Here is a 19,993-nt window from a genome sequence, read left to right on the forward strand (position 1 = left end):
CAATAAAATAATGTACAAACTTTTTACCAAGCACAAGTTGCTTGTATTCAGAAAATACTAACTTTACAGTAGCTGAAACCCTGACACTGGTGAGAGCTAACTCCAAATCATCCATCCTCATCCTTCTTGACTTGTCTGCTGCTTTCGACACACTGAACCACAAGATCCTCCTGTCCACCCTCTCTGACCTGGGCATCACAGGAACTGCACTTGGATGGTTTGAGTCATACCTCATTGGCAGATCTTTCAAGGTCTTCTGGAGAGGTGAGGTGTCCAAGTCACACCAGCTGACCACTTGTGTTCCTCAAGGATCAGTGCTTGGACCCCTCCTTTACTCGATGTACACAACATCACTCTGACCGATCATCTGAGGCACATGGCTTTTCCTACCACTACTATGCAGATGATAAGCAGCTCTACCTGTCGTTCCAGTGTAATGACCCTACTGTCTCAGCTCGTATCTCTGCCTGCCTCTTGGACATTTTGGCCTGGATGAAGGAACAACACCTTCAGCTCAATCTTGCCAAGACAGAACTCCTCATGATCCCAGTCAACCCATCTGTTGACAACAACCTCACTATTCATCTTGTTATAACTACACTAACACCAACCAGAACAGCTCGGAAACTGGGAGTGGTGGTAGATGACCAACTTAATTTTACCACCCACATCTCATCAACTGGCTGGTCTTGCAGATTCACACTTTACAACAACAGGAAAATCAGATCTTTTCTGTCTGAATATGCTGCATAGCTCCTGGTCCAAGCTCTGGTCATTTCAAGACTAGACTACTGGAATGCTTTCTTGGCTGGCCTCCCAGCTAACACAATTAAGCCACTGCAGATGGTCCAGAATGCAGCAGCATGTCTGGTCTTCAATCAGACAAAAAGGAATCATGTCACTCCACTCTTGATTTCACTCCACTGTCTACCTGTAGCTGTCTGCATCAAATTCAAGGCTTTGACTCTGGCCTTCAGGACAGCCTGTGGAACAGCACCCTCTTACTTCAATTCACTCCTCCAGGTGTATGTCCCAACTCGCTCTCTGCGGTCTATGAATGAGCGGCGCCTGGCGGTCCCATCACAAAGTCTATTTCACGATCATTCACTTTTTCTGTTCCTCTGTGGTGGAATCCAACTTTACATGATCTGCTGATACCATCTCAACATTCACGAACCAGCTAAAAACACATCTGTACCGTGAACACTTAAACAATCCACACTAAATGCACTTACTATTAAACTTGCACTTACTGTACCAAAAAACTGTGCTAGTGCCTATACTACTCCAGCCACCTTGATAGTTGAACTTTGTATGACAAATTGCTTGCTATGTTCCTCGTTTATAAGTCGCTTTGGACAAAAATGTCTGCTAAATGACTAAATGTAAATGTGAAATGTCAGTAAGAATATAACTGTTATTGTCACTTTTATTATATAAAAATCAGCAAAGATTTCACATTAAAAAAAAACTAATGCTTCTCAATACAAAGGCATATATTTTTTAATAAAAATACAAATACTTCTACTTCAAGATATGCATGGAAGCAGTAGGTGGCAGTAGACATCTAGTACATTGCATACAACAGGATTATCAGTAAAAAATGTATGTTAATGATACAGAGGTTATAGAAAATTGCGTATCAAATTTGATACAGGCTGTGTGATATTAATATTCATGAGTTTCGCCACTTCGTGACAAAAAAATTTCTCCACCACTTTTTAAAACAAAGTGACACCCATGCTTACAATGTGTGTGTGTTATAAGTGTATGCATTAGAATTTATTAGATTCTACTTGAAGAATAATAATACCAGCTTTACCATCAACAGTAGTGTCTTTCATGATGCATTTTCCTCTTTGAGTGGACATCACATGCTCTACACCCTCCAAAAGCATCAGTTCCAGCTCGAATTTCCTGAACAGACGACCCTCCATGTTCTGCATACAGGAAAAGAAAAGATTGCTAAGATGGCAGTTTAGATATGCTGAGATGCTGATTTTTTTAACAGAATTACTCACAGCTACTACTGATGTAAGGGCAGTAGACAGCGAGCAAAACAAATTCCACTGTTCATATCTGAAGAGCTGCTTCACAAACTTCACCGCAGCATCTACAGTGATCTTACTCTTCCCTGTGGTACAAAAAAACAGTCCCTGAACAGTGTTTCTCAACATATAAACTCACAGAAACACATGAGAGTACAGAAGAATGAGGCAAGCTGAATGAAATGACTCACCATCTACAGCCATCTTAAAGAGAGTGGAAGTAGGGGTGACTGCATTCACAGAGGTAGGCAAACTTGCATCAAAGATGTGTTCTGAACCACCAATCCCTGTGACAAAAAAGGGAACATTTAAAAGGGAACACTCCATACGAAGTGATGTGAAAGTTATACAGAGGCCAAGAGGATGAGAATTTACCAGACAGTAAGCTAATGCCAGCTGAAATGAGTTCCAGCACCACTTCCTGGACCTCCGATTCTTCAGGCATGCCAGTGTGCAGTGGCCTGACAGAGCTGTCTTGAAGAGCTTCCAGCACAGCCAGGAACTGAGCAGCATTACCTTCAAACATCTCCATCAGGATACGCTCAGTGGGCGTGCGAGGCCACGGAGTCTACAGGGAGAAATAAACGGACAGAGAGAGAACAAAAAAAGCAGAGATGAAAGAAGAACAACTGGGAAAAAGAGGTATCCTGTAAATACAAGCATTGCAACTAGATAATGTAGAACACTCACTAGTTGTAGCTCTCTTAAACTGATCTTCTGTTTGGGCCTAAAGAGTCCTTTAGGTTTCCTGCGTGGCTCATACACTGAACGCTTAAACACCATGACTGCAAGCTTTATTTTATTAATGGAGCAATAAAATGATACAAGACAGGTGTAAGAATACAGCAGTAATAATACAAAGAATTGTTAAACAACAGCATGTTTGTTTAGACTGATCAAACAGGCTATGATTCTCACTTTTATAGTGGCCTCTTTAAAAGCTTGTTGGGTCTCAAATGACATTTGGGCACCAGTCATCTCCTCCAGCTTGGCCAATTCACTGATCTTGCCAAGAGCTCGTCGTGCAAACACCTATTGCCAGGTAAAGCACAACAAGAGGCAGACGAATATTATGCCTAAGTGGTCTTCTATCACGACCTTAGATATCAGTCGTAAAGTCTTGTACCATTAAAGATATAGTTATCCCAAATATGAAAATCTGTCATAATTTATTAATCCTTGTGTTGTTTCAAACCTGTATGACTTCCTTTCTTTTGTTTTAATGAATATCCCGGTTCCACTTTTCAATACAATGGCTGTTGATAGTAAGGCTGGGCGATACGGCTACAAAAATTATATCTCGATATTTTTCAGCATATTGACGATATTCAATATACAGGTATATCTGGATAATTATGTATTCACTCTGAAATGGCTCAAAAGTGTTTTCTTTTTTTTTTTATCAGAAAAAACATCATGCCATCCAAGCCAAGCAGATTCAATATTTTAAAGACACTGATTATAAATCTAGTTAAAAATAATGAAGGCATGTTTCCCACTGTTTATTACTAAATTAACACAATTTGAGGATTAGATTTTTTTTATATATATATATATATATAAGTAAGTTATTTCTGTCCTATTTACTTTCCCTTCACCTGGGGCTTTTATTTTGAAACAGTAAGTGCAGCAACAGTGTGTTTGACAGTTTACAATGTTCCGCATCTGGTGAAACGCTGTCATATCCTGTTTTTCTGTTATACTGTGCTGCGTTTTTAGATTTGTATAAAAATTTGTAGCGATTACTAATGTTTTGAATTGTGGGAATGCTTGAACCTGCAGGAAACTTCTCTAAAAGCGCTAAAAACACGAGCCCTGCGCGTGCACAGAACAGCGCATCACCTGTTTATTCTGAAACGCACATGTTTATCTGTCATTAATCGCAGCCTTTTGTAATTAAATAATCACATATAACCATTTCGCCATTTTGAAGTTATTTTGAATAATTGTGCAGCCCTGAAAGATCGTGAAATTAGTCTTCTGATGCGCTCTTAATGAAATTTAACCTCCTGAGACCCGATTGTGACTGCTGTGTGCATTTTCCATTTCCCTTTTTGATTTGTAACTAGTAGCACCTAATAAACAAGCAAAATAAAAATAAAAAATTCTAGAGCAAATAGTTGTCCTAAAAAGTTATGTCCACATGTGTGGACAGCGGGATTAAGTTGTGAATTTTACGTTAATATCAAGCTATTTTTTAAATCAAATTGTTTATTATGTTTCCAGGAGTGTTGGTTATTCATGTTTTTGAAACATTAAATCAGAAATTAGCATAATTAATTCTGATTCAAATAAATGGCCAGCATGATCCATTCACTGCCAATCATGTTAAAATAAAATTATACATTATAAATTCTAAATCGATGTACTGATTATCATTGTCCCATGTCTGCCAAACATGTTGAGTGTTCAAACATCATCTGCAGCCTGAAACTGAACTTTTGCTCGGATTTTAGGAATGAATGCAATTAGCTGCATAGAGAGTTATAGCATGCTCCCTTGCTCCCTATTTAGTGAATAACATAACCTCCAGTGTGCTGTCTGTCTGCACTGGTCTCAGAACAGTTCGAAATGCACCATATTTTCATCCTAACACCATATAAAGCCTCTAAAAAGCAAAATATTTCAGCTTTTGGATGAACCCATTGATTCTTAATGTGAAAATGCACAGTAAATATATAGGAATGCATATACTAATGTTAATGTATAGAATCGTATTGTACAGTGATAAAATAAAATATAGCAAAATTTATATTAAAATTAAGCAAAATGATACACAGATGTGTTAATGTTGAAAGTTATTCAAAATAACATTTTTGTTTTTACTTTTGAGGGAATAATGTCCCAAAATCCACGTACGTGGACATCATGTTTATCAGCACGCTGACGTGCGAAAAATTTATGATTTTTTTTTTTAAGTGGCATATTAAACAAAATTAGACACACAACTATTTACACCCAAACTGGTTTCAAAGAGGTTTCTTACAGAGGCACTTTTGTTGGCTCTGTGCACGTAGAAGCACTTCAAGGAAATCGACGGCATGCTGTTGTGTCACGTGACTCGGGGCGCCAGAAGTTTAACCCTTTAATGACAGTCTAGAGTCTTGTGAACAGTATTCAGTCAGTTTAAATTAATTTAAATTATGTGTTGCATATAGCAAAGCCAAAATACAACATCCACACATGTGGATGCAGGGTCTCACGAGGTTAATGGCCAAATAAAAAGCACATAAAAATGATCGCGATATTGACGATATCGCTTAATTTTATATCCTCAGCAAAATAATCACGATTATATTGTAAAAATTAGATATATCATCTAGCCCTAGTTGATAGTGACTCGCTTTAAAGATTAAAAAAGGGCTCAAAAGTTTCAATAGGGCTTTTGATAGTTTTTTTTTTTTTTGGTGAGAATCAACCACTAGTGAACACGCAACAGACATCAAGATTTTCACTGAAAATGCCTTACATTTCGGGTTGTTTCTCGCCACAACTTTTCATATGCCTTCAGAAGACTTAGAATATGATGCACAAATAGCATAAACTATGATACATTTGTTCATTCATTAAAACATCTCCTTTTGTGTTCCACATAAGAAAACAAGTCATTTGGATTTGGAGATTAATTACTACAAAATGTTCATTTTTGGGTGAACTATTCCTTTAAAGCCAAGTTGATTTAAAAGCAACTTTAAAACTTTAAACCTTGTTTTAATGTGAAACTCACCTCTGCTTGTACTGAAGCCTGATTGTGAAAATAGCACTCACACACAGCACAGTAAAGTGTGGCCCTCCATGGCAGGAAGCTGGAAGTCAGCAGAGGAACAGAGGTCTCTAGGCATGTGCATGCCCAGAGTAAAAACTCTACAATCTGAAAGAAGACAAAACACTAAAGATTAAAAAATACAAAACCAATAAAACTGAGATTATACAGTATGTTTTGTACAAATATGAAAAGCGCATCGACCTGTGAAGCATGACCCACAGACATCAGCAATCTGCATATGTTGTACATGTGTAACGAACCTGGGGAAATATAGAAAATATTTAGTCACAACCACTATTTGTCATCATTATGATGTAATACATCACTCTCAGATGTATTGCTGAAAGTACCATTGTACAGTATCCAGCATAGACTTTCATGGGGCAGAACAGCTTGCATCAGAATGCGCACAAATCCCAGGATGCTCAAGAGCCGTTGCACCCCACTCTGATCTGGCGGTGCACATCTCTCTCTCTCCAAACAGAAGATGCACTGGCATTCTCCCTGCAGAGCGCGGAACTAAAAGACATAAAGGACCGGAGTTTATCCATTATGAAAACCACACAATAAATTAATAAAACAACAAAAGAAACACTGATCAAAACAGAAGGATTATGTCATAAAGACGAACTACTACATTACACTACATTTTTTATGCATTTGGCAGACGCTTTTATCCAAAGCGACTTACAGTGCACTTATTATAGGGACAAAACCCCTGGAGCAACATGGAGTTAAGTGTCTTGCTCAAGGACACAATGGTGGCGGCTGTAGGGATCGGACCAGCAACCTTCTGATTACCAGTTATGTGCTTTAGCCCACTACGCCACCACCACGCCTATGCTGACTTTATGTACAACAGAAAAGATCTCTAACCGTAAGTTGTGCCCTCTGTGTATCAAAGCCATCCGGGAAGAAGGACTGCTTGAAATGCTCCACATCTTTTATGCTCTCCAGGTTTACAGTGCAAAACTGCTGCAGAAAGAGTCTGTACCCTTGCCAGAGAGCAAGTCTGTAAAGCTTGTTTGAAAAGGAAAGAAAGATTTATATAAATTAAACATAATGTGGTAAATGAATGAAGATTAATAGCATTAGAAAACACCTTTTAATTGTGTTTTACAGATAGGTAATTAGTCTACCTTGTTGTCAAGGAGGAAATCTGCTATTTGTAACAGGTTCTCTTCATAATACGCTTGAGGAAGGCGAGATTTATATTTGTTCCATGTTTCAAACAGTTTCATAGACCTGTCAGTCAAACAAAACAACAGATTGCATCTGAAACAACAAAGACGAAGCTTAAAAACATTATAGCCTAGATAATACGTAATAATATAATAATAAACACCAACAAAAAGATAGTTTGTTGAATAAGTATTCTTTATTTAAATGTTTATCGCTTACCCTCTAGAATATAATCGGTGGTCAAAGTTTGGCGAGCCTGACAGTTTCTTTATTTGCCCTTTAAACTCTTTTAGGTCACTTTTAAAGGCTGATAGTACAGGGTTGCATTTATCCAGGGGTCCGTAATAGGATGCTGGTGCAGAGTCCATTTGTAAAGCACGAGAGCGACTGGGTGTTTGAGTCTGTTGTCATGGATACGACGCGCGTTCTGTTTACATTTAGCTCCATTGGCAACACCATGCGCGCGAAACCCACGCAATGGTTTAGGAAAACATAATGAAAATGCTATACATTTATAAAACACATTAATTTAATCAGGAAAACCTCTTGAAGAGTTATTCAGAATAAGATCAATCAATTTCCACATTTCCTCACAGGCCTGACAAGAGTGGTTTATCTACCTGTGCCAACCTGCCATCAACTGGCAGTAAGGGATATATAACACGACCATTCATGACGAATCTACCGATCTAATGTGCAAGTTACAAATATTAATAAACATTAACAAGTAATAAAATGTATAATTCATTTTACAGTAACCTTTTAGAAATCGCAATAATCCAACGTGACCAACATTTTCTTTTTGCTGTTAAATGAATCTGCGCCTCGAGGTTAAAGTGTGCTTTACTCCAACAGGATTGTTGCCACTTCTATTAAAATGAATGGGAGAAATTGGAACGCCCGACCAAGCTCTAGAGCCCAACGGTCAACGGATGTAGAAAGGAAGTCCCACCTTACAGGTAAAAGAGCCAAATCACCTTTTAGATACAGACATCGCCTGTCAATCAACTCAAGAACGCGCATGCGCATTAGCTATACAAGCCGAGAAAATTGCGTTTTTTAGCATAATCTGAGGTAAAGAAGCAACATTTCTGATTCCAGTGTTGTCCGATTTTACGGCTGATTTTATATATGTTCTTTGATCGTAATCTTGACCAACCGTTTTTGAGATTTCGGTGTTCCCCCATTCAAGTAGATTGGAACTGCACTTTCATGACTGGAAATAGCTTCCCGAAAGCGTTCCAAAAATGGCCGCCAATGGACTGACTTGCTAAAGAGACTTTGACCAGAGCCCTTTTTCAATGTTAGCAGACCAATGCATAACGCGGCGGTCACACTGGCGAGGAGACAAGAGGCCGTTCTTTATGAATGGGTGTCTATGGACGAGATGCTTCAGTGTGCTGAATAAACTGCTTTTGTGAGGAAACAGCTCATCACTTAATGAATTGACCGACTGTCCGCTAACCTTCAACATGTTTTACATTAAAAAATCCTTTTGGAATGAACTATGTTTGAAGATTAATACGATAAAACTGCTGTTTTATAATAGAATACACGGACAATTTTGCGATAATTAGGTGTCAGTTTACGGCTCTCCCCATTCATTTGTATGGGATCCGCAAATGGTGACTAACTGTCGTAACACGCTAGTCGACGGTTACGCCCTCATTTGTTAAAAATGGATTTATGGTTGTACATTCATGTTACATGTGTAGCTCAAGATTAAACTCTGTAAAGCAAGTGTAACATTTTAAAATATTGCGCCGTGAGAACGTGTTTAATACTATTCGAGTCCTGACATGTGTAGTTTAAGCTCTAGATTAGTTTGAAGAGCTAGCTTCCTAGTACTAATACTATCATAGACTGTCGTAGTATGAACAGGGGGCATTGAATGATATACATGCTTTTAAGTAAACAAAAAAAAAAAAAAAATAGATGTTTTTTTTTTATGCGTTTGTTGCATTATTCTTGCTGATACCCAAGCATGAGTAGATTGTAATTATGGTGCTTTGTGAAAGCTGATATTCCCAAATAATGCACATTTTAATTAATAATTTGAATCAGGCATGTCAATCATGCTCCTAGAGATCTACCTACCTGCAGAGTGTTGCTTCAACCTTAATCAAACACACCGGAACCAGCCAAAACCAGAAAAGTAAATTCTGCATGAAGGTAGATCTTTAGTAGCAGGATTAAAAACCCATGATTTAAATTATTGCCACTTTATCAAACACAACTGAATTCATAGGCTTTGCTCTGATTTCTCCCCTCACTCTTTTTCTCCATCATCTGTGCTTCATGTATGCTGAGGATGTTCAATCTCAGAGGACTCTGCTCATATGTGACATTAAGGAGCATTCTTAAATCATCCCACACTCCAGAAACAATTGATCTTTCACATTATATACCAAAGGGTATGTTCTCCTCATGCAGATCTCTCAAAAAGACACATTGGGCCCACTTCAGCACATCAGCTCTTGGGTTTCCTTCACCAAACTACCATCACTCACATTGATTCTTAGAACAAAGAGCTTCTTACTCTCAGGGCTCATCAGCCAGGATAAAACTTAGCACTTAGTTGGAGGTGGTATCATTGGTACCTGGTGGTATGTATATCACGAGAAGCAGCAGAGGCTGCAAGCACAGTGACTGGAGCAGTTGAGGAATGTGGCTGTGGGACAGGGAGACTTCCATTTGTTGGACCACATGGGACAACACAGAACTAAATGGGACTACTTGGGCCGTTGGGTGTTCTTATACTTCGGTTTCACCCACTGCCCGGATATCTGCCCAGATGAGCTGGATAAGATAATCAGTGTGGTACGTATTCTGGATAAGGACCCTAGCCTGCCCCCTGTCCAGCCTTTGTTTGTCACAGTTGACCCTGAGAGAGATGACATTGCCACTATCACCAAATATGTTAAAGACATTCATCCACGACTGGTTGGACTGACTGGGACTGCAGAGGAAGTGAAGGAGGCAGGAAGGGATTTTGGGTCTAAGCCAGTGCTGGTCCTGAAGATGAAGATGGAGATTATATTGTGGACCATACCATACTACTCTACCTAGTTAATCCAGATGGACTGTTCCTGGACTACTACAATCGAATGAAAAATGACACCCAGTTTGCTGAGAATGTTCAAAATCACATTAAAAACTATGTAAAATTATTTCCAGATTAGCATGAAGCATTGTGCGTGTTGTGCACAATAAAGTTCAATGTCAAAATGATCAACAGCTTATCTGCATGATTTAAAGTTTGTAATTGCCACACAATTTTACTTGTGACTTCTGACTTCAGTCTTTGAGTTCAGTCAATTAAATTTGTACCAGCACCAATACAGGAACATTATTTATCCAAACTATAAGAGGCACTTTCAAAACAAACTGAGATATCCTCACTAATTCAGAGTAATACAGTCTCATTCAAATCACAGATCACACACTTGAACAATTCACTTTTAAATAGTGCACCACTATTGTTTTTATTACTTATATGTTTATGCTTCTGTGCTATTATAAAAAAAAAAAAATAAAAAAATAAAAAAATGTTTTTTAAAAAAACAGTTCAGATGTTATTTACTTGGAGATAAAAATTTAAAAGGTCTCAAGTCAACATCATGGATATTACTTTAATTCAGAGAAAATTCATAGAAACAGACCTCTTAAACCATTTTAAAGACTTTTATATAATATAATTTTAGCTATGAAATGACAAATTAGCCTAATAAAAATCAAAGTAGGTCACATTTGCAAAATACAGTTTGCAAGAGCACACCTGTTAATTATTTCCTCATCTCAGCACTCAGATCAATCCAAGTATTTTTGAAGACCAAATACAAATAGAAGTGTGATACTGTATATCAGAATAAATTTTTCAATGACCTAACAAATATTTTAAAAAAATCAACTAAATGTCTGAGATGCAGAAAATCTTTGTGGCGCCTTTCTGTCTCATGAATTGTCTGTGATAAATAGCTTCTATTAAGGGCCACAGGTGAGAGATGATAAGCAATAAACAAGTCAGGGAATATCTGTTGCAGAGGGTGCGTTGTAGGTTTTCAGGCGTTCGTGAGCCCTTTTTGTAGTCAGTAATGTGAGAGCCATTGTATCTATGCATTCTTCAAGGCCCTCCTCCTGGTCAATCTCCACTGTGTAATCATTGGCCTGCAATGGAAAAGTTTAGGTTAGATCAAAAATCATAATATTTCTTTCATTTTAATGCTAAAACATGATTCCAAGTTGTGCAAATAGGTCCTTTTAAATGTCCCAAGTGCCTATAACACACAAACCTCGGTCAAAGAACAGACTCATTAATTGCAAGGTTACTCAAAGAGGGTACTATGTCATGACTTTTCTATATTTTCACTTTTCCATGGCCTTTCATGTCGTTCACGGTTACTGGATAAGACATTTTGAAAAATAATTGTTGGGGCAGATTTTAATTTGTATGTCAGGTAGTAATGTTTTGAGTAAATGTATTTATATATTGAATATTCTTCATATACAAATGTCTCAAAGACTTTAGGGCTGATTTATACTGCATCAAACCTCCGCTGTAGGCTACACCTAGATATGGCGGTTACAGCTTCTAAGCTTTACAACAACACCCATTTTGTATTGGTGATGTAAATTGGCTAGTTATTAAAACAATTTATGATTTTGATGAGCGTCAAAAATATTTCAAAATATTTATTTATTAAGCGACTCAAGAGCAAGTATACAGTATATGCCTGATTTATTTTCTCTCAGCATGGCAGAGTATATATAAATATGTATATGCAGTACATGTATATACATATACAATAATATCTAGGCCTACCTGAATGTCAACATGTTTACATACTCTGATGAACCTGTTTTTAATGCTACAATAATTAAATACTTTTAAATCCACAAATTAAATTGCTTTTGTTTATTAATAAAATGTATAATTATTTCAGAAAATTTCTCTCAATACACTAGCATTTTGGCTTTGTACTTAGAACGACACAGACACCCCAACGCAGCAAACCGTGGAACCAGCGGTGGAGGTTCGACGCAGAAATATGAACCGGCCTTTAACAGAGAGACAAATGTTATCATATTGGTTTGTGGGCAACCAGTTTTACTCTGCACAAGCACTCACAAAGATTAATGCTAGCCAATGAAATATTTAGAGGAGAGCTAATCTAGAAAAATGCGTATACACTACAGAAATTTACAGGCCTGTAAATCAATTTTAAAATTCCCTGACATTTCCAGATTTTCCATGACTGTCAGATCCCTGTACATTACTAAACTCTCAGACAGAGTAGTAGTAGTATCAAGAATTATTGCTCTGTATACCCACCAGCTGTAATGTAGCCAGCATATATCTGCAGGCTTCTGTGTTCTCTTTGCCTTCGACGATGGCCGCAAAAGATTTTTTCACCCCGACACTAAAGAGAGCCTGAACAATTCTGTCTCCATACTCGTGGATGTCAAAAGTTTGACGGGTCTCCTGTATGGATGAAAATCCTCAAAAACATAAAAAAGGGGTCCACCTAATCCTGTTAAATTACAACCAATAGTTCCCTTTACATTTATTCTTTAAGGAGAATAAATCTAAGTTGAGATCACATTAAGTAGTTGCAGGAGGACATTGTCTCGGTTACAAAACATTTTGAAAATGTATCCATAATTACCTGAGCAGCGAGATGAGGGTTGATTCCATCCTCCCACTCTTTCACTCTTCGCGATAACGCTGTTTCCTGTGCGTACTTCTGAGAGTTCACCAGAAACAAATCCTACATACAGAGAAATAAATGACCACTGTCCAATTTATATAAAACATTATTCTCCAAGAAATCATTTGTATGACCAAGCTTTCGTACCACACTCTTCTTCACCAGATCTTCGTAACTTATCCGGCTCATATGCAAGTCTTGGAAAATTTGCTCCTGTTCACCAAGGTGTTCTGCAGGCTCAAGTTCATCAACCAAGTTGTCATGTTCCTGATCTGAAAAGTCCTCGCCTGAATTAAAAATACCACAAAAATGTTCACATTGTGAGCTTATTAAATAATGTTTCCATCCAATAATAGATGACACAAAATACAACTGCTTAGGTTTAGAAGAGAGCTAGAGTCCTTAAAAGAATAGATTAGTCAAAAGTGATACACAAGTGACATTGAATTTGATGTGTGTGTGTGTGTGTGTGTGTGTGTGTGTGTGTGTGTGTGTGTGTGTGTGTTAGTGTTAGGGGATGTTTCTCACCCTCTACATCTGGATGCCGGACCTCCTCAATCTGGTCCTCATGATTCTCTGGTTCCAAGTAAGTTCTCTTCAACTCCTCATCAGTGACAAAAACCCCCTAAAAAAAAAAAAAAAAAACATGCCTGGGGTTAAACGACACATCATCTACAAAGATACACAGTCATATAAACTATCACTTATTAATTGAAAATAGTATTTACCCTTTTCCTGAGTATCTGCTTTTGTACTTTCAGGCGCTGGTCCATTTTACTCACAAAGATGTAGTTAAGGTCTACAATAAAAATATTGTTTTTATTATTACAAATTACTACTACTCCTTGCAGAAATTGTTTGTAAAGCAATATCTCTGAGAATTACCAGGATAAGTAGGTCCATTCTTTAGCTTGCGATCTGCAGCCTCAACTGTAAAAGGCAAAAATCTCTACTCAGAATCGCAAGAAACAAAGTGATTTCTCACATTCCTGTGCAAATACTTGAATAGATACAAACAACTTACAGGTTTTGGAGAACCAGCTCCCAAAGTCCTGCAGTTTGGAAGGGCCCTTCCTCTTCCTCTTTCCTGACTCCTCAAGACCTGCTGGCACTTTGTAACATTTCCCTAAAGGGCAGAGAAGACAGAAAATCCAACAGTTAGAAAGTCATTTTGGAAAAGATAAGCTAATTTATGTTAACTTATCAGATATTTTAAGGGGAAATGTGATGATGACACATCTTGGAGAAAGATTGACAACACACCTGTTTTGAGAGGCTTGTCCTCCCCAAATGCAGCATACGAGTCATGCCATTTCCAAGGGTCCATAATTTCCTGGAACATGCACATACAATTGCATACATCTGTACTTGTGGATGTAATACAGAATTCTTACATTGGTCATTTGGCACTTTTACACAATGAGCTTTCCCTATAAATTCGAAAGCAATTTTCCATTTAGAGGTCATGCGTGCACTAGAGGTCAACCGATAGTGGATTTTGCAGATAACGATAACTAAGGTGGTGGAAAAGGCAGATAACCGATTAATTAGCCAATAGTTTTTCAAATGGATTTATAGAATGTTAAAAAACTTTCTTAGCCTTTCCTTACTATGATAGGCACAGACATAGTGGCAACAAAAGTCCAAATAAAATCCCAGATGCAGTTTACTGTGCAACCAAAAACCCAATAATAACTAGAAAATAATGAAGATTTGGAGCATAACAAGCCCGAAATAAACGCATTTATTTTGGGACATTAATTTTGAAATGACTTAGACTTGGCTCTGTTACTATGCTATATGCACTGTACATATGTTGGAGACACAATCTATTGCTGATGGGGCTTGCATTAATTTAGAACACTTTATCATTTAATCAAAATAACCAAATTTGCATTGAAGTGAGGATAAAAATATGGATGAATATTGTCAGTCAGTGATTGTTTTTATTTCAACTCTAAAGGCCGTTGTTATACTGTAGAACCAAGTTGTTCTAACTGTAGACTCCTCCAGCGCCAGCCAGAGGCTTTTAACCATTTTTTTTTTTTAAATCAGCGACTATCGGCATAGATTTTTGCAGATAACTGATAGTTCCAAAAAGCAAGTATTGGTACCAATTAATCGGTAAAACCGATATATCGGTCTACATCTAGCGTGCACACGACCTGTTGTCAAAATGCCAGCCTGATCTCTGGCAATTTGTGAATAACAGCTGTGGTACCTTTACCAAAAAGTTAATCCAGCATTTTACTGGTGTGTGAAAGTGGCTTTTGATTTTGTTTCAGTGTACCGGTAAATGCGAAGAAAATAGGCTGTTTTATTTCAGTGCAGGGTGTTTGTACCTTGAGCTGCTTGGGCTCCTCTAACACTGGCTGTACTGCAGGTCTCGGTCTCAGCATCCTCCCCTCACTGGTGGCCTTGAACATTTAAGAGGGAAAGGCAAACTTTAAAATTTAAACGACCAGACCTTTTCCCAAATGCCAAAAATAACTAACGTCTACATTTAATTGCACACAAAGTGATACCTGATGCCGTTCGAGCCACTCCTCAGACTCCACTTCCATGCCATTGTCTTCCAGTGGAGGAAGAACCTCTCCACCAGCATCATCTTCATCAGTGTAACCATCACCCACCTCAGCTACACCCTCTGAACACCGGACAAATACAAAATAGTAACAGGTGAAATTAGTACATGGAGAAAAAATGCCACACTCAACACAGCATAACCAGTGTGGTAATATTTTAGTCTGGCTTAAAATGTTTCTACTACATCAATATCTTTATCACATTGGTCTTTTCTGTTTGATGGTCCTGGGATTTATGAGTGTGTCCAAACAAAACAAAGTAGTTCAACTGAAAGTATTTTGGACAGTCTTACACAATAAGTAATAAGTGTGAGTCCTTACCTGTCTGTAAGGGCATAGGTGCATGTACAGAAGTGTTGAACTGGTTTTCTGACATGTCTTTAAGGAAATGAGTGAGTAAAGACCCCAGTCGCATCAGTCCCGTATCATCCATGGTGAAATTATTAATTCGAAAATCCTTACAGCTGCCCAGAAGCTCCCCTTTTAGACTGAACAGACACAAATTCCCACACACACTATTGTAAATCTTTTACCCTTACAAAGTGCTTGATCAGTTAGTAAAATACATTAAGTCAATTTCCTGCAACAGAGTCCCTTGCTCAGATAATATTCTCTTGCGATGAAAAAGGCAATAGGAATGAATTGGTATTGATGGGACCAACCAATAATCAGATACGGTCAAAGCAATTCTGTCTGGGTCAGAATTCCTGATTGGAGGGCAGGGTCTTTACCTGAGAAGTGGGTATTTCTGTTTCTCATGGGATTCTGCAGGAATGAGAGATTCAGGAGGGAGACGGATAATCCTCACTGGCTAGAGAAGCAAAAGGAAGAGTTATACAAACAGAATGGTAAGGATATCCACTTTACACATTAATTGTTAATGTTATTGTTATGACACGACACATAAAAATGACTTTAATGGGGGAAAACTGACTTACCTCTGTTGGATCTTTCATTGTTATATTCAGAGAGTTGGCATTCTCATCCTGCTCAATCTCATCAAACTGCATTAAAAATACATTCAGTCACACACACACAGATACAAAAGCTCGAGATAGCACCACAGTCTAAATGAAGGAGAATGCTTGAGTGTTTACACAGAGCACTACAGATGACTAATTTCTATTAGATGCATCATCAGGAATGAAGGAGTATCCCAATAAAAACTGAGATTTGACTGTTGGCTTTCAAATCATTTCCAAAAAAGGGTTAATAAATTCATATTAGGTCATATTCAGATTCAGCACTGCAGAGCAAATACAGCAGCTCAATAATAGAAATAAATCCAGTAAATATTGATCAGACACTAAAAGTGAAAATACACTAAAGTCCATCATTTAATGTAGTAAAAATAGTCACTATTATTGATCATTTACACACCTCACAATCATCTTCTTTGCTGCCTGAAGGGGATTTGTCTTGGTTACCATCTGCTGAAGAACCTTGTTTGTCACGTCTGTTGACATAGATTTACACAAATGTCTTGACAACATATTTCCATGTAATGTTCTACCAGTAGAATAGTTCACCCAGAAATGAAAATTCTCTCATCATTTACTCTCTTTCATGTCATCCCAGATGTGTATGACTTTCTTTCTTCTGCAGAACACAAATGAAGATTTTTAGAAGAATATTTCAGCTCTGTAGGTCCATACAATGCAAGTGAATGGTGACCAGAACTTTGAAGCTCCAAAAATCAAATAAAGGCAGCATGAAAGTAATCCACAAGACTCCAGTGGTTTAATCCATGTCTTCTGAAGCAATCCAATTGGTTTCAGGAGAGAACAGACCAAAATACAACTCCTTTTTCACATAAATCTTGACATCAGCAGTCTCCTTGTTCATCATCATTTCAAGCTCGATTACACTTCCTAGCACCATCTAGCACTCTGCCTTGAAATCATGATTGTGCCTACAGACGGCAATGGCAAGATGTACAGTGAAAAAGAAGTTACATTTCAGTCCAATTAGACCGCTTAAGACGACATGGGAGTTAAACCACTGGAGTCATATGGATTACTTTTATGCAGCCTTAATGTGTTTTTTTTAAACTTCAAAATGTTGGTCACCATTCACTTGCATTGTATGGACCTACAGAGCTGAAGTATTCTTCTAAAAATCATACACATCTGCGATGGCATGAGGGTGAGTAAATAATGAGAAAATTTTCATTTTTTGGGTGAACTAACCCTTTATAAAAAAAGAAACAGAAACTGGAGGCTCAGGACGCTAACACTTACTTGTTTTTGTTTTTGTTAGAGATGTAGTCCAATGTTTGAAACACAAGAGTGTGAAGAAGCTCCACCTTAAGATTCAGAAAAGACTGAATCATCTTTGTGCCATCCTAAATCTCAGCTTATTTTGAGACAGATGTATTTAGGATGAAAAGTTAAGCACTAAAATAAAAAATAAAAACATGTCCTTTGACACAACTAAGCTAAGATTAGACTATTTTGTTAATTTGGAAAACATTTCTGATTAAAGCAATATAAAATGAATATACAGTTAAATAAGCCAGCATAACAGACACAAGTAGCATTCAATATTTTACCTTTCTACCATAGATGCATGTTGATCCTTGAATTAGAAGTGCAGCCTCTGCAAAGTTCATCATAGTTTTACCACCATCAAATGAAATAGTCATCTGGTCCAGCTGTCAACGATACAGACAACATCAACAATATGAGTCTCTAGGACAGGACAGAAGTTGTTAAATCATTAAAGTACTACTTGATCAATGTGTCTGTACGTTCTCACCTCCTCTAGATACTCTCCCAGCTGACTGGCCAGGTCAATGTCCCAGTTTTTGGTTAGGTCCCGCAGGGGCTGCAGCAGGTGGGCATATCTGGTCTCTGCAGAATCCATGACCAGGTATTTCCAAAATACCCAGCAAATCCTAATTTTAACAGGCATTATGAAACATTACCATTCTGATCTGACCAAATGCTTTTGTCATTAAGCAACAATATCATGCAAGGTTAAGGGCAAGGGCAACTTTTTGACTAAGAAAGCTTTGTTTCACTCATAATACACTGTTACAGTTGCAGACAAAACCCAATTTTCATTTAAATTGAAAATCACATTTTATAAACCATAAAAATGTTTAAAAGGAAACTTGCTAGCTGGCTACAAACATACCTGTAATAAACAGATGTATTATTTGAACATTACATTCGGTGTATACCTGTATTATTTAATAGAATCATTGTTTGTTAGCACACATTTTAAGTTAAACTTAAAAAAAAAAAAAATATGCCGTTTTCAAACTAGCAACAGCTTTACAACGCAGAAACTCCGGCTTGATGATAATCAATATAATCCTGCTCACCTTTAGTATGCGAATAAGCAAAAGCTGGTGAATTAAAATACACTTTTGCTGTTGTTTTCTGGTAATAAACCGTTTTCGTCACTAAATTTTACAAGAAAACAAAATCTACAAAAGCCGCGCCCGCGCGTGCGTCAAAGTTTGTTTTTGCCGCGTGCGTGACGTCACACCAAACGTCAGTAGAGTTGCTTCCCCCTGATGGACTGGAGGTGCATCACACATGACGCTTCATCATCAACGCTGTAATAACAGAGACTATAAACCATCCCGGTCGTGACCAGAAGATGGGGCCGTAAACCAGCAACATAGATTTGATTGGAATAGACGTTAATACACAGAAAATATACAAATGAACAATTACTGTGCAGAATGCTTTGAATAATTGTTCAGTTAACCACTTCACCCTTTTTAGGCTGGTTAATTGGTTTTTAAACATAAATGTGACCCCCTTCCTAAAACTAAGAAACAAACAAGTCAGGAGAACTGCCCACAGTGAGAAAGCAGAAGCAAGATCATCTGAGGCAATTAATCCGCCGTTGTCTTTGTACAGGGATAGTGCCCACAGCTCACGTGGGAAAGGTTTTCCAAGATTATTTATAGACATGACGCTCACATTATAAATAAAACTACACATTCTATCTGTCTGTCTGTCTGTCTGTCTGTCTATCTGTCTACCTATCTATCTATCTGTCTACCTATCTATCTGTCTGTCTGTCTGTCTGTCGGTCTGTCTATCTATCACTCTTTATTTCCTATCTATCTATCTATCTATCTATTTATCTATCTATCTATCTATCTATCTATCTATCTATCTATCTATCTATCTATCTATCTATCTGTCAGTCTGTCTGTCTGTCTGTCTGTCTATCTATCACTCTTTATTTCCTATCTATCTATCTATCTATCTATCTATCTATCTATCTATCTATCTATCTATCTATCTATCTATCTATCTATCTATCTATCTGTCTGTCTGTCTGTCTGTCTGTCTGTCTATGTATATATGTATGTATGTATGTATGTGTCTGTCAGTCGGTCTGTCTGTCAGTCGATTGGTCTGTCTGTCTGTCTGTCTGTCTGTCTGTCTGTCTGTCTGTCTATCTATCTATCTGTCTACCTATCTATCTGTCTGACTGTCTGTCTGTCTGTCTATCTATCTATCTATCTATCTATCTGTCAGTCTGTCTGTCTGTCGGTCTGTCTATCTATCACTCTTTATTTCCTATCTATCTATCTATCTATCTATCTATCTATCTATCTATCTATCTATCTATCTATCTATCTATCTATCTGTCTGTCTATCTGTCTGTCTGTCTGTCTGTCTATGTATGTATGTATGTATGTATGTGTCTGTCTGTCGGTCTGTCTGTCTGTCTGTC

At 37.7% G+C, this 19,993-nt stretch overlaps 2 protein-coding genes and 1 pseudogene across 2 annotated transcripts in view; 1 reads left to right on the top strand and 2 right to left on the bottom strand.

Annotated features, from left to right (window-relative positions):
- The window catches only part of cfap54 (cilia and flagella associated protein 54), a 36,614-nt gene extending 27,271 nt beyond the window's left edge, over window positions 1-9,343 (bottom strand). The window contains exons 1-12 of the mRNA XM_051688354.1: window positions 8,156-9,343; window positions 6,954-7,059; window positions 6,691-6,834; window positions 6,165-6,333; window positions 6,016-6,074; window positions 5,776-5,919; window positions 2,967-3,080; window positions 2,739-2,840; window positions 2,424-2,616; window positions 2,240-2,335; window positions 2,022-2,134; window positions 1,823-1,940 (exon numbers count right to left, since the gene is read on the bottom strand). Coding sequence (XP_051544314.1) covers window positions 1,823-1,940; window positions 2,022-2,134; window positions 2,240-2,335; window positions 2,424-2,616; window positions 2,739-2,840; window positions 2,967-3,080; window positions 5,776-5,919; window positions 6,016-6,074; window positions 6,165-6,333; window positions 6,691-6,834; window positions 6,954-7,055 — 1,354 coding nt within the window. The 5' untranslated portion in view covers window positions 7,056-7,059; window positions 8,156-9,343. The remainder of the gene's footprint in view (window positions 1-1,822; window positions 1,941-2,021; window positions 2,135-2,239; window positions 2,336-2,423; window positions 2,617-2,738; window positions 2,841-2,966; window positions 3,081-5,775; window positions 5,920-6,015; window positions 6,075-6,164; window positions 6,334-6,690; window positions 6,835-6,953; window positions 7,060-8,155) is intronic.
- On the top strand, window positions 9,163-10,178 carry LOC127434926 (protein SCO2 homolog, mitochondrial-like; annotated as a pseudogene).
- A 314-nt stretch (window positions 10,179-10,492) lies between these two features.
- Window positions 10,493-18,764, bottom strand: ncaph2 (non-SMC condensin II complex, subunit H2). The gene is made up of 19 exons (XM_051688353.1): window positions 18,618-18,764; window positions 18,047-18,185; window positions 17,841-17,942; window positions 17,530-17,594; window positions 16,670-16,745; window positions 16,228-16,293; window positions 16,021-16,100; window positions 15,611-15,777; window positions 15,230-15,351; window positions 15,047-15,121; window positions 13,968-14,037; window positions 13,729-13,830; window positions 13,590-13,634; window positions 13,433-13,503; window positions 13,233-13,329; window positions 12,852-12,991; window positions 12,663-12,764; window positions 12,329-12,478; window positions 10,493-11,163 (listed from the first exon to the last, which is right to left on the bottom strand). The coding sequence occupies exons 2-19, from the start codon at window positions 18,152-18,154 to the stop codon at window positions 11,020-11,022; spliced, it is 1,782 nt and encodes a 593-aa protein (XP_051544313.1). The 5' UTR covers window positions 18,155-18,185; window positions 18,618-18,764; the 3' UTR covers window positions 10,493-11,019.
- Between the last annotated feature and the right edge of the window lie 1,229 nt (window positions 18,765-19,993).

Source organism: Myxocyprinus asiaticus, chromosome 45 (genome assembly GCF_019703515.2).
Source record: "Myxocyprinus asiaticus isolate MX2 ecotype Aquarium Trade chromosome 45, UBuf_Myxa_2, whole genome shotgun sequence".
Classification (NCBI taxonomy): Eukaryota; Metazoa; Chordata; class Actinopteri; order Cypriniformes; family Catostomidae; genus Myxocyprinus; species Myxocyprinus asiaticus.